Below are 12,854 nucleotides of genomic sequence, written 5' to 3' on the forward strand. Positions count from 1 at the left end.
ACTGGCAAACGAAGATGCCTGATGAGGGCCGGGTGAGGGTCGCCTTCGCCCTCACCAGGAATCAGTCTCGTGTGTCATTGCGAGGATAAGAGAGAAGAGTAGACAAGAACAACAATAAAATTAAAATGAACAAACATCCACGAATCTTGTATCGGCACCTATTCTCATAAAAAGGGCAAGATGACACAATCACTTTTTACTCCACCCCAGAAGAAAAGGAAAAAAAAATTATGTAAGATGATGCTGTATCCATAGTTCATCGTAATCTAATCAATACTATTGACGAAAATAAATGTAAATGATCAAATACAAGCTTTTACACGTTTTATCTACACCTTATAGGGCGCATTGGAGCATCTGTATTGTTTCTATTCCTTCTCTTCTATCCTACAAGTAAAACCACAGACATAGGATTTGAATTCTGGTGTGCTTATGAAATCTATGTTTCCTCAATATGCAGGCTGTGACGATATGCCTTGTTTCTTCAAACAGCTGTTGACGGTAAAGGAGCCCACCTCCGATACTCTGCGAGAGCCCACAATGGGTATATGTTCCTGTAATTGGGATAGTGTAACATGCAGTTCTTGTTGAAAACCCCAGTGATTTCCTGCAATGCAAAGTTCATGCCTAGATCATGTTGTTTCGTTATAAGGCAATTCTTACTGAATCTCTCTCCCAATCAGTTATCATTTATTTGCACTAGTTCCTGACGATGTTTTGAGGAGTTGAACCAATTGTTTGTAAGATAATATGCGTGGACCATAATCATCTCTAGGTTTTCCTGGTTGTATGGATTAGTTTGCACGAAACTCTTTCCAAGGATATTGGTGGCGTGCACTCTTTTATTTCGTGAGATTTTGACCCTGTATGAAATCAACTTACTGATAGGTACAAACCTGTTGAGGGTAATCACCGTCTTCCATTTGTGAATTGATAAGCAGCTTTGCGGCCCGGTGCAGGGAGTTGGATCCCTCTCCGCCTGATAGTAGATGAAGTTCCAAAGTCAGAAACTTCACATTGAATATTGATTTTTACCATCACCAAAGTATGGTTAACGCAATCGAGACCCAAACGACAATATCATCCACTGACCTGCCCCGCATGAATCAGACCCATCATAGCCCATGCAGTTTGCACCAGATTTGATCTGTTTCCTTCAAGTGGTACATATTCCTACATCGACTGATTTGACAATTAAAAAATTCAAGATTTCCGTGTTGCCAGAAAAGTGCAACTAAAGCAGCGAAAGCCAAACATGCCGAGGAAGGTCCCTTTAGAAATCACCTTCTTCGGGCAAGAAAGATAGCTCTCTCCCCACCCGCCATCCTGCAACTGTGTTCGTAGTAGAAAAGTGACTCCTTTACGCGTAGCTGCACAATTGCTATATGTCTTGCCAGCAGCTGCTAGTCCTCCGAGTGCAAACCATGAGCCATATGTAAAACAAACTCCCCAGCACCCATACCTGCAAGAATTGCTCAGTTAGCTGTTTCTTTAATTTATCTGAATTCTTCACAAATACCCAATGGAAGAGGAACATACCACGAGCCATCTGGCTTTTGTACATTCTCCAGATACTGCACGGAATTTGATATAAAATCTGCAATCTCCTTCTTCCTGTGCCCCGGATACAACTTCTGGAACAACACTAAAGCATTGATAGCCAAGGACGTGCATTCAACATATTCATGCTCAAGGACAATGTCCTCAAAGAACTCTGTCGGATTTAGGAGCTGCAAACGATAAATGATGAGGAAAAAGTCCCTATATGGTAATTTATGAACAAAGAAACATGTCTTAGTCTGTGATGACCATCAAGGAATTCCAAAAATTTATTGAGTACTCACTTCTAGCCAAGCCGGAGCTCCTGTGGGCTCCCATGCTGGCAATCCGCCATTTTTACTCTGGAACAAGTGGCATTCACGGACGATGTAATGATATTACAATTTATAATCAAACTCAACCAAAGAATTAAGTGGCAACGTGATTTTGGGATGCAGCAAACAAAGTTTAGCCAATGTTTCTTGTCTAGATCAAAGACTTTCTCAAGACTTTCTCAAGTCTTTCTCAAGAAAGAAAAACAATGGTATACTCACTTGTAGAGAAAGTAAAATGTTGACGGCGTCATACAATTTCTCTGGCTCCATCTTCTCACCAACAATTTCAGGTCGCATCATTGACAAAAGCAAGCAGCACTGAATAAAGAGGGAAAGAAATTCAGTGAGAAACTGAGCAATTTAGGATTGGATTGAACCTGCAGATACAGTGAAGGCATTCATCGGGGTATTACCTTCAGACCTTCTGCAGTGCAATCGTAGACTTGCCAACTGTGATCTTGATCCGAAAATGTCCAAGATCCTTTAGTGATATGACGGTGCATGCTTTTGAAATCACCAGAAGGATTGTCCTTGACCTGGAATATCATAAACAGATCAATGCACTTCGACTTATGCGAGGAAGCAAAAGAAACTAGGAAGATGTTTGGAGACAGGCGATGGTTGCAAGAAGCGAAGATCAAACCTGAGATTTTTTAATGAAGTCATGTCCTCTAGCTAATACCGGTCCTATCTCCTCAGTCATATTACTGGCAAGCAAAGCTTGGATGGCAAAGCCAGTGTCCCACTCTTGGCTACCAAAACTCTGCATATGAATGAGCCAACCACCAAACTGAGCTTTCCTCTAGATGGTATCACTTAGATGGTATCACTTTACCAAATTAATCTTCTCCTTGTTATAAGAATACTTCCACCTTTCAGATTTGCAGCAGAAGTACTTACCATTTCAGATTAAGCACAATTCAGTTATAGTTCGGTGACACCACTACTAACCTGCATCTTCATTCCATCTTCAGCAACCCAAAGGTAATCTGGTATCCTAGCAAGATGCTTCTTGAAATAGTCACTGTCTGGGTCCTCTACCCAGCAAGCAAGCATGCATAACACCTGTCCAAGTCAGAAGTGAAAGATATATTCTCAGTGATGTTTTTCACCATGCAGGAATTTTTCATTTTATGTGTCTATCTCCTCAAATTTATGTATTTGTTACCTTTTCTACACATCCAATTGTGATATATCGACTATTCTCATCTTCGTAGTGAATGTGCTTTATTGTCACCTGAAGAGCCTTTCCTCTAAGTTTATTAAACGGCCAACGGTTGAGAAGAGGCTCTGTAAATATGTAAAGACTATCCCAGATCAGATCCTGCACTAAGGGATGGGGATAGTAGAGATCCTCCTGCAACAACAATTCGAGTCATTTCGTTAAAAAATTTCTGACTTGTAAACTATCTGATTCTAGAATGATATCTTGGACCTGTTAGGGATACTTGCCTTGGCACATAGATGGCGGACTTTTCTCCAGCAAATCATGTCGTAGGGTTGAGTATGAAGTTCTTCTCTCAACTGTTGAACAAGAGGTGTGATCAGGCCAACAAATCTTTTCCCGTACAAGTATGACATGGGCATGTAAACCATCCGACAGTAGCACCACATCTTAGCTACATTATTCAAAATGGGAAGTTCAGACAAACATATCCTGTAACTAAGGAGAAAAGCAGTTCACACGAAACAGATGTTGAAACAATCTGTCGAGGGGAATTCTGGAAGGGTGGACAATTCAATAACAAGCCAATGCCATATTCTTGTTCGTTCAGCAAAAACGCCGCGTTTTCAATTTGAAAATAGTCCAAATTTATATATGTTAGACTACTATAAAATACCATCAAGGACATGATCAAGAAAATCTGCAAAAACAAACCTGGGTGCATGGGTAGGAATGAAGGCAAGATCCAGAACTCTGGGGGCATTGGGTTGGTTCCAGACCAATCAAAAAGGCCGAAAATCTACAGAGCATGTGACAAGACAATACACAAGCACCAGCACAATGTCACATATCCAATTCACCCAAACACCTGCACAGAACAATCTGGAGCACAAATTTTTGTCAATTTCTGAAGGAAGAGTGAGAGAGTACCGAGAGCCAAGTCCTGCCCCAGGAGGGTATGTAGGTGACCCCACCACGGTCAAGAATCCACTTCCTCGCCCGAGTACAAGCATTGTCCTGGCCACCATCAGGTTGTTGGAGAAATCTTCATAAAGTGTTTTGAAGTTGACAAAACGTTTCCATCAGTCTAGTCTGAAGGTCTGCAGACTCTGTTAGTTAAAGTCTGAAGACTTCCGGACAGCCAGACTCAAGACTCAAAGTCTATCCTCATTGACAGTCTCTAATCCGTTGAAGAAAGGTTATCCAGAACTGGATGTTTTGTTCAGGATTTAACCTTATCATCTGGAGAAGATCTCGTGGTTGGAGAAGACGTATCAGAATCCTTTGATTGATCAAGATTGATTCAATGATTGAAGATTCGATGATTGTCTAAATATTATTGGAAGGTTCTACTTATGGAAACCGAGATCCCGATTGTATGGGCGAACGGTTGATGGGCTATCAACACGTTCCTTTAATAGCTCGAACAATCTTCCTAATTGATTCTGTCCAACGGGTAGATTGGAGGAATTCCTTTGGTAAGTGCCAACGGGTATGATGGCATAAAGGAGTATATAAGGAAGACGTTCTTAGTTGTTCGAGGTGTGCGCGATAGAAGAATTCCAAAGTCTGAAGCTCCTATTTGTTTAGATAAATCCTTTGAGCGAATACTTGTATACAAAAGAGAGTCTATATTTGTGAGAGACCTTGAGGAGGTGTGGTAGAACATCTACACTGTGAAATCAAGGCAAAGCTGTGCTGTAACTTCTCTTTTGATCATAGTGAAATCCAGCCGGTGGGCTGTCAGTGCGGAAGAGTGGACGTAGGCTTGGAATAAGCCGAACCACTATAAATCCTGTGTTCAATTTTCTCTTCCTCACTCTCTCTACCTCAATCGTATTTCATTTTGTTAATTAAGAGAGAATTTACTTTCTATCATAGGTTAAGAATCGCTTCCGTATATCGATAAATTGTTTAGGCACCTATTCACCCCCCTCTAGGTACTCATACTAGCAATATCACAGGTCCTTCCCCAAGAATGCGCATGCAAATGTAGCTCAGGGCCGTGCAGAACATGGTGCTGTGACCTTCAATGTGGAAGCCCCACCCACCATCTCCATTCTGCAACATAATTAATGCAAAACAGAGACAGTTTCAAGTCGAAGTCTTTCAAAGTTCCTCTGCTATTTTCTCCATGCGGGTGTCTTTCTTTTTGCGAAAGAAAGAGAGTAACCTGGTGGTTGTAGAGGTAGCGGAGAATCTCTTTGCGGTGCTCGGCAGGGAACACGGCGTTGAGGTGGCCGGTGATGTAGACGCCCATGACTAGGGGAGGGAGGAAGTAGAGAGGCCCGGCGATCTCGGCGGGCCAGTGGCCGTCCCTGGCCTGCAAGGCGGAGAAGAAGTGGACGGTCCTCCTCAGGGCGGTGGACGCCTTGTCGTAGGTGATCTCCTCGCCGTCCTCCACCTTCACTGGCGGGATCGTCTGCTTGAACTGCTTCTCCCTCAGGAACTGCCCGGAAATCAGGCATCATGCGTCAGCTTTAGATTGCCCATTACTTCGTATAACCACCCATTAACAAATTTTAAACTTTATGGCAAGCAACAACAGTAAAATTCCGATTGGTGTTTAGGAGTGTAGGAGTGACTTTGTTTCTCATTTTCAGAACGCAAGGAAAATGTTGAAAGTGTGGCGGGGATTCAAACAACTCTCAGATTAGTTCACAAATGATACAACAAAGTTCTTAAGTGATTAAAGTGACTTTTGTATGTGGAAGACATAATTGCATCCCTCCATAAGTGTGTTTATGACATGATTTATCATTTTGTAAGCGGCTTTCGGTAAAAACTTTCTCCCTCACCGTTAGTAGTGGCACCAGAGGATATTGGCTACTAATCTATAAACGCCAAGTCTCGAGATCGAGACAATTGCTTCGCTCGACTAATGTCTAAGATCTAGCATTCCTTCTTTGAATATGGCGATAAGCTTATTTTCAGTACACATTTTTACGTTTTGGTGGACTAGGGGGATTGAGCTAGAGCGAAATTTTTTAAAAGGAAAGAAGAGCCAAGAAGAGAGGGCGTGTGGCCACGGATCTTCTCCTGCAAATGTAGAGGCCCGGCAAACTGGATAGCACGCTATCTACGTTGCAGAGACTAAATAAACAATTAGTTAACGTAATTGGAAATTGATTCTACCTATCCATGTCATTTTTGATACGTAAGCGCATGTGCAATGTATTGTGTGCGCATAGTGTATGTTATGTACCTGCAGGCGCCAGAGGAGGTCGCCACAGGGCTTGACTTGGTGGCGGTGGTCATGAAAGTGCTGGCAAGCGGCCATGCTCCTCGGTGGTGCCGGCCTCAGGGTCGAACTCCCAAATCTGCCTCCCGACGTAGTTGTTGGTACTGTACAAGTAGGGGCTGTCCTTTCCTTCTGCTATCTTCAGCCTCCACATTGTGGTCTTCCTTTTTCGTGTCTTCCTTCAACTGATTATATCGCCACTCCCCTAGACCGTCCTTCCTAATGATTATGCAAATGAGAAAGAAAAACAAATTGATGAAGGAGTTGCTTCAAGCCAAAACTCCTCGATGAACAAGGTCCCTATATATTCATGAACCATGCTTGTTTTCTGAGGTTATGTCCCCACACGCATACATGTATGCATTAAAGCTATCGGAACTTATCCCGCAGTGATCTTAGTTTAGCACAGCGCAAGCATGAACCTATCATACAGAGGGACGTATACCTCTTTCGACCGTAAGAGATTTGCGAGAGTCGATGAGAAAAGAATCGAGCTCTCTCTCCAAAACCAATCGCCGTTATGGTCCTCAGGCGAAGAAAGGGTACCTCTATTAATACCCACCTTCTCGGTCGCAAGCTTCTTCCTGCATTCTTTATCTCAGAGGCGGGCCAAAACAAAAGTACAATAATGCAGATATTTTATCCCTAAGCCATGCTTTTCCACCCTCCGGTTGGGTGACAATAACGAAGCAGGACTACAAACTTTACCATCAGTCGCTTTCACCAGCGTTATCCTCCGGAGAAGAAGATAAATTGGAAATCAGGTTTACCTGGTGTTTTCAAGTTTCAATTACGCTCAATAACTCACAAAGTATTTCACCCGATAATCTCTCTTGAAATAATATCTCAATCTCATAAAAAATATTAACAAATCATATCACACGATTTTCTATAGGCTGTTCAAACACTTGTGGATCTTTCCAGATGCAATTACCAAAGCTCTTCTTGCATTTGGATACAACGGCCCGCACTTCACGAAGGAGTTTACCCTGCACATCAACTTCGCATAAGGACAAAACCTTGAATATATAGAAGTCCAAGAATAGATAGGAAACAAGGTGCAAATTTTGGCACTCTCCCTACTTTTTCCTTGTATTCCCCGGCGACTCCAAGAGCAAGAATAATTCTGTTCTTTATCGTGACTCAGTACTGATGCAATTTTTGCATTATAGAAGATTCCATTTTGAACTTATATCTACCTAGGTAATATGCAATTCAATGTAGGTCGGATTTGTTTAACGGGCTCGAAGTTGTGACATAATTCTTTTTATTTTTATTTTGACTCGACGTTTGAATCAAGTTATAATTGTTTCTCTGAAAATATAAACTTCATTGGTACTCTCCCATAATTTTCATGAACTCAGTAGTCATAGACATCTTCCAAATCTAAACCTCACTTAAACTTTGTCATGATTGTGTACCTCATCAGAATATCAACTCTACTTGCGCCTTTAATTGCTTCACAAGGACTCTCAAACATAATCTTCTCAATCATAGATCAAGCAAAATCATTGTTGCATCTATATCTATTTAAAGATTGAACATGTACCTTTTCAAACTAAGCAATAATAGCAACTATTGGCTTTACAAGCTCCAATTTACTACTAGCACAATTTGTATCGATCACTTCATTAGTTCTAGCTACGTCAAGAGTTTCCAATTACAACTCCACCTTGAGGTGAACTCCATCTAGATTGGTACACGCACTATCAATAACACTCCTAACTAGGGGTATTGGAGACTCGTCAAATGTAACTTATCTATTGACAACAAGTGAATTTAATTCCGCACACCACAATCGATAGCCTCACTCACCTTATGCATAGTCTAGGAACATACATTTTCTTATCTTTCCATTGAGCTTACCATCACTCACTTGAATTTAACATGAGTAACTAATTATTCTAAGAACAGAATAGTTAGACATCCAATCACAGTCGATGAGGATCTATTTATCAAGCAGCCTGTTGTAATAAGCACATTCACCATGAATTTCCTAGCTATACTAGTACTAGAGAGTATTTTATGGGTCATGTCTAGCAATTTTTGCTCATCAACTCTCTAACATGTTGTGGTAGTATGGTGGCTCACTATGCCTTGCTTCAAATAGAATTCACTTAACGGCTCCAAGCAAAACTCAATGATATAGTCAATCCGCACATGCTTGATTATTCTACCAATCTCATTTTTAATTAAAACTCTTAGCAATCTAATCCTAACAACATCATACTTGTGCCTACATCTTCCTCAAGTAGTCATCTAAAAAAGGTAGCATGGATTTGACTTTCTTTCTTGAAAGAAATTGCTATAACCTGCGAATATCCAAATGAATCAACTTTGCAATCTTCGTCGTTTCACTTATAGTGGTGTCGAACTACTTTTCCACTATTGATCTAAGTCACAACACTTGCATACATTTAGCTTATCCTAAATATACACAACAGATTTTTTTTTCACTTAGAACCTTCAGGCTTCTCTTGCTAATGTGCCTAAAATGCATAGGCAACAATTCAAACCATCGAACATATGCATATGACATCCCTGCTGCAAAATTCTTCACTATTTCACCTTAAAGTTGATACAGGCGAGTGTGCTAAATTCCTATCATTATCATTGAGGCACATCAAACGACCTTCAAAATTCCCCATTCTAAGGTATATATACACCTAGTTGAATTCAAGGAAATTAGGGTCTTCTTCAAGTTTGGAACATGCTTCTCTCCAGTTTATGTCCTCATAATATTATCATCCATTTTGATTCCAACATCACCAGCACCTACAACATTACCCTTTCGTTATTCCGTAATTGCACTTGACTATTATCAATGCATTGATAAGTATAAAAACTAGTTTCTATTTGGTGTAGAATGAAATGAACAACTAGAATTCATAGTCTATCAATGAAACAACAAATCGTCAATGATGGACAAGACATAGTCAACACTTTTCAAATTACAGTCAATTACAGTTATAGCTACAACATCATATGCATACTCAATTTTAATTCATTTACCCTTCTTGTTCTTTAGCTTAATGCAATTTCTTCTAGTATGTCTCCTTTTGTCATAACTCCAATGAATAGCACCACTAGTCCTAAATTGACTACCTCTGTTTTTATACTACTTTTGCTAACACAAGAACTTCCTCTACTTTACTTACTAAATTAGTAGACACAAGTTCACCAAATTCTCTTTTATGGCCTCACTCAAAATGAAGTCGTGGACCCCATCAATCGTCAAGCTTGTTGACCTAGAGGAATCACTAACAACAATAACAATAGTATTTCAATTATAGTAATGAAGATAACAGAAGCAAAGCATGTGCTCAATTGAACTCAATTAGCTAATGACCACATTGAATTCATTGATATGATTAACAATCAATGCACATTTGCTCATCTTTAGGTTAAGCAGATGTTGCATCAAGTAGATCTTGTTGATCACAAAGGGCTTCTTGTACACGTTCAACAAAGCTTTCATCAAACTGTAATGTTCTTTCGTAATGCTAAACACAACATTACAAGTCAACTTCAACTCAATAACACTCAATGCTTGATTCTCATTTGCCTTGCTTCATTTAATCTAGTTTCTTTCTAGACAAGGGTAAGTGCAGATTTCTCTAGTAGAGATAATCCTCAATTTGTATATTCCATAAACCAATATTATTCCCATCAAACATGTTAATCCTCTCTTTTCCTTCTTCTGTCACCATTGATTCACTTTAAGTCAACCAAGTCTAGCTTCGATAACAATTATTATAGAAACAAGCAATTGAACAGTAAAATAGACAATGCCAAAAGAATAAATAAATCAGATAACAGATTTAAGTGGCATTCACAGAGAGAGCATCAAAGAATTTTATTTTAGATCAAGCGGTACACTAGAAATTACAAGCAGATTTGAGTCACTCAAGCTTCGCATAGTAATATTTATATTCTTCTATTTTTTTTTCTTCTTTTACTCAGAATACAAAAAGAACAAAAATTTGTTTGATATTATCAATTAATTTTTTTATTTCTCGGAAAAAAAAATTGGCCAAGGAATAGATTTGAAATAGAAACAAGAAATTGAAAAAAGTAACTTCTTATTATTAGAAACAGTTTCTAGAAATAAGTCATTTTCTTTCTTCTTCTTTTTCCTCCTTCTTCCTCATCGCCTGCCACTCGCCACTTCTCGCCGTCGTGTGCCTCCACCCCCCCACCACTACCCACCGAGCGAATGGCGAGCAGCAAACGGCGGTCAGGGTTGCGATGAACGGCAGTCGATGGAGGCAAGCGGCGGTGACGAATAGTGAAGGAGGGTAGCGATGGGAGTTGGTTGGTGGTGACGAGCAACAAGCAGCGAGGAAGAAGAAGAAAAGAAAAAAAAAATCCCAAAAAATTATTATAAAATAAAGAAATTTTACATCACAAAAAGACTTGTGGATCGTATCAAACGTATTCTTATTATTTTTTTATTCATATAATTTAAATTTTGTATAGTTATAAAACGCATTGTTTTACTCAGAAATTGTTTTTAAGAGTAGAAATAGAAAAGAACTATTTCTGAAAAGAAATTATTCTCAGGAATAAAAATGTTACCAAAACGAACCTCAAACACTTTCGGTGTTTTTTAACCTCCAATTACACTGAACAACTCATATAGTATTTAGCTCCATAGTTTCTCACAAAATGATCTTTCAATCTTATAAAGGAATTAACAAACCTTACCACAAATCTACTATTCAAACCCTTGTGGTCTTCCAAGATGCAATTAGCAAAGCTCTTCTTGCCACTAGATGCAACGCCACGCAATTCATGAAGAAGCACATCAATTTCGCATAGAGACAAAACCTTGAATACATATGTATAATGCCACGGCCAGAGAAGTCCAAGATTAAAAACAAAATCCAAATTTGGGAATTTCCTTTTTATTTTTTCTTTTATTCCTTGTTGACTCTAGTAGAGGAAACAATTCTGTTCTTAATCGCGACTTCAATACAAATGCAATTTCCACATTATGTAAGATCCAATTTGGATCGGGTTTGTTCCACTAACTCAAACTTGAACCATAATATTAATAAATGCAATTATATTGCAACGTGTTGTTAGTAAACATAAATAAATCATATTATATGTAATAGGCGTTCTTGATAACACGATTTATAAGATTACTTCATCTTAGAGGTTTCATTCATTACACTAAAAATGAAGCCTAAGTTCAAAAGAATGAAATTACAGCCTCTCAAAGTACATCCTATAAAATAAGAATAAGATTATTCAACATTCAATTCCAACTAAAATGTGGCATTCAACTACTCTCATAGTCCATTTTATTATGATTTCAATTTCATGGACTCCTAATTGCGGCACGACTACTCCGTTGAAGAAATGATGAAACGTGTTAGTGCATTCCCGTAATTTCAAGTAATGTGTAATTCAGGTCATATCCTGGTAGCAAGAAATTAATACTGACCCGTGAGTGGAAATACACGGGACGGAAATACATGATGCGGAATACGGACGGGTATATGCTATCAATTTTCTCAGAAGTACCTGACAAAAATTTGACATTATTTTCATGATAAATAAAAATGATGTTGTCATGGGTTTTGTTTTGTCGTCTCGACAATGAAATAAATTTTACCAAAAATCTCTCTTCGATTTTTATAAAAGAGACAAGTCTTGTGGCGATTTCGAACGCAATATATCACTAGAGTTTAAGGAAATGATAGATATACTTTGATGGAAATTAATCAATGTCAAAATACACAATACTTTGCTGATATTTAATTGACAACAAATTAAGATACAACTCTAGAATTTAATCAACAAAGAGTTATTTGGAAAGTACAACTGATATACACATCGGAAATCAATCGACGACAAGGTATCTAAGATATATAACTATAACTACAATGCAAGAATTGAAAGATAAAAGGTTTCTTTGTTTTTGCAAGAATTGTGGCTACTTAAGCCTACAATCGATGGTTAAAAATGGATACAAAAAAAAAAAAACTTTTTATGGCAATTACAAATTACAATAAGTTACATCATCCACTAACTCTTATAAGAAATTAGAATCCTAAAATAGCAGCAATTGAAATAACTACTTAGTGTTATCCTTGAGTTGATTGCTCATTGTCGATATTGATAAATTTGTCGATAATTTTCATGTTGTGTGTTGTCAACGATTTCGCTGACGAGTTATTGATTCCCTTCAAGTTATCTATAATTCTGTTCATAAATGGTCAAATTATGCCTTCGTCAATTAAGTCTATCATTTGTAGATGATAATCAAAAGTTGGTAAAACAATTTGTGCAAGTAGATTTATACTAATTATATCATGAATGAGTTAAACTTGCATACAGAGAGAGGACCATTCAAATTACAAGATTTTGTAAAAATTCCGAATCTAACAAATTGAATCGTGTTGCTATTCCCTTATTAAAATCTCCCATTTTAATAAGGAAATATTGAAAAATGAATCAGAACTACCAAACTGTGGAGAGAGAGAGAGAGAGAGATCGTAGGATAGCTGCAGTCAATTTTCTTCCACCAGGTGGTTTCGCACGTGAAGGGAAAAAATAATTAATA

At 38.5% G+C, this 12,854-nt stretch overlaps 1 protein-coding gene across 1 annotated transcript; it reads right to left on the reverse strand.

The window, feature by feature from the left end:
* Positions 1 to 430: 430 nt before the first annotated feature.
* LOC104450711 (beta-amyrin synthase) lies at positions 431 to 6,434 on the reverse strand. The gene is given in 19 exon segments (XM_039316176.1): positions 431 to 607; positions 897 to 958; positions 961 to 979; positions 1,093 to 1,173; positions 1,285 to 1,462; positions 1,540 to 1,730; positions 1,845 to 1,901; positions 2,094 to 2,192; positions 2,288 to 2,410; positions 2,518 to 2,637; positions 2,826 to 2,939; positions 3,043 to 3,231; positions 3,327 to 3,493; positions 3,754 to 3,838; positions 3,970 to 4,056; positions 5,002 to 5,100; positions 5,213 to 5,488; positions 6,245 to 6,314; positions 6,316 to 6,434. Coding segments are annotated over 19 exon segments (2,259 nt in total). The 3' UTR covers positions 431 to 484.
* Positions 6,435 to 12,854: the final 6,420 nt, after the last annotated feature.

This window comes from Eucalyptus grandis, chromosome 6 (assembly GCF_016545825.1).
Source record: "Eucalyptus grandis isolate ANBG69807.140 chromosome 6, ASM1654582v1, whole genome shotgun sequence".
In the NCBI taxonomy this organism is placed as follows: domain Eukaryota; kingdom Viridiplantae; phylum Streptophyta; class Magnoliopsida; order Myrtales; family Myrtaceae; genus Eucalyptus; species Eucalyptus grandis.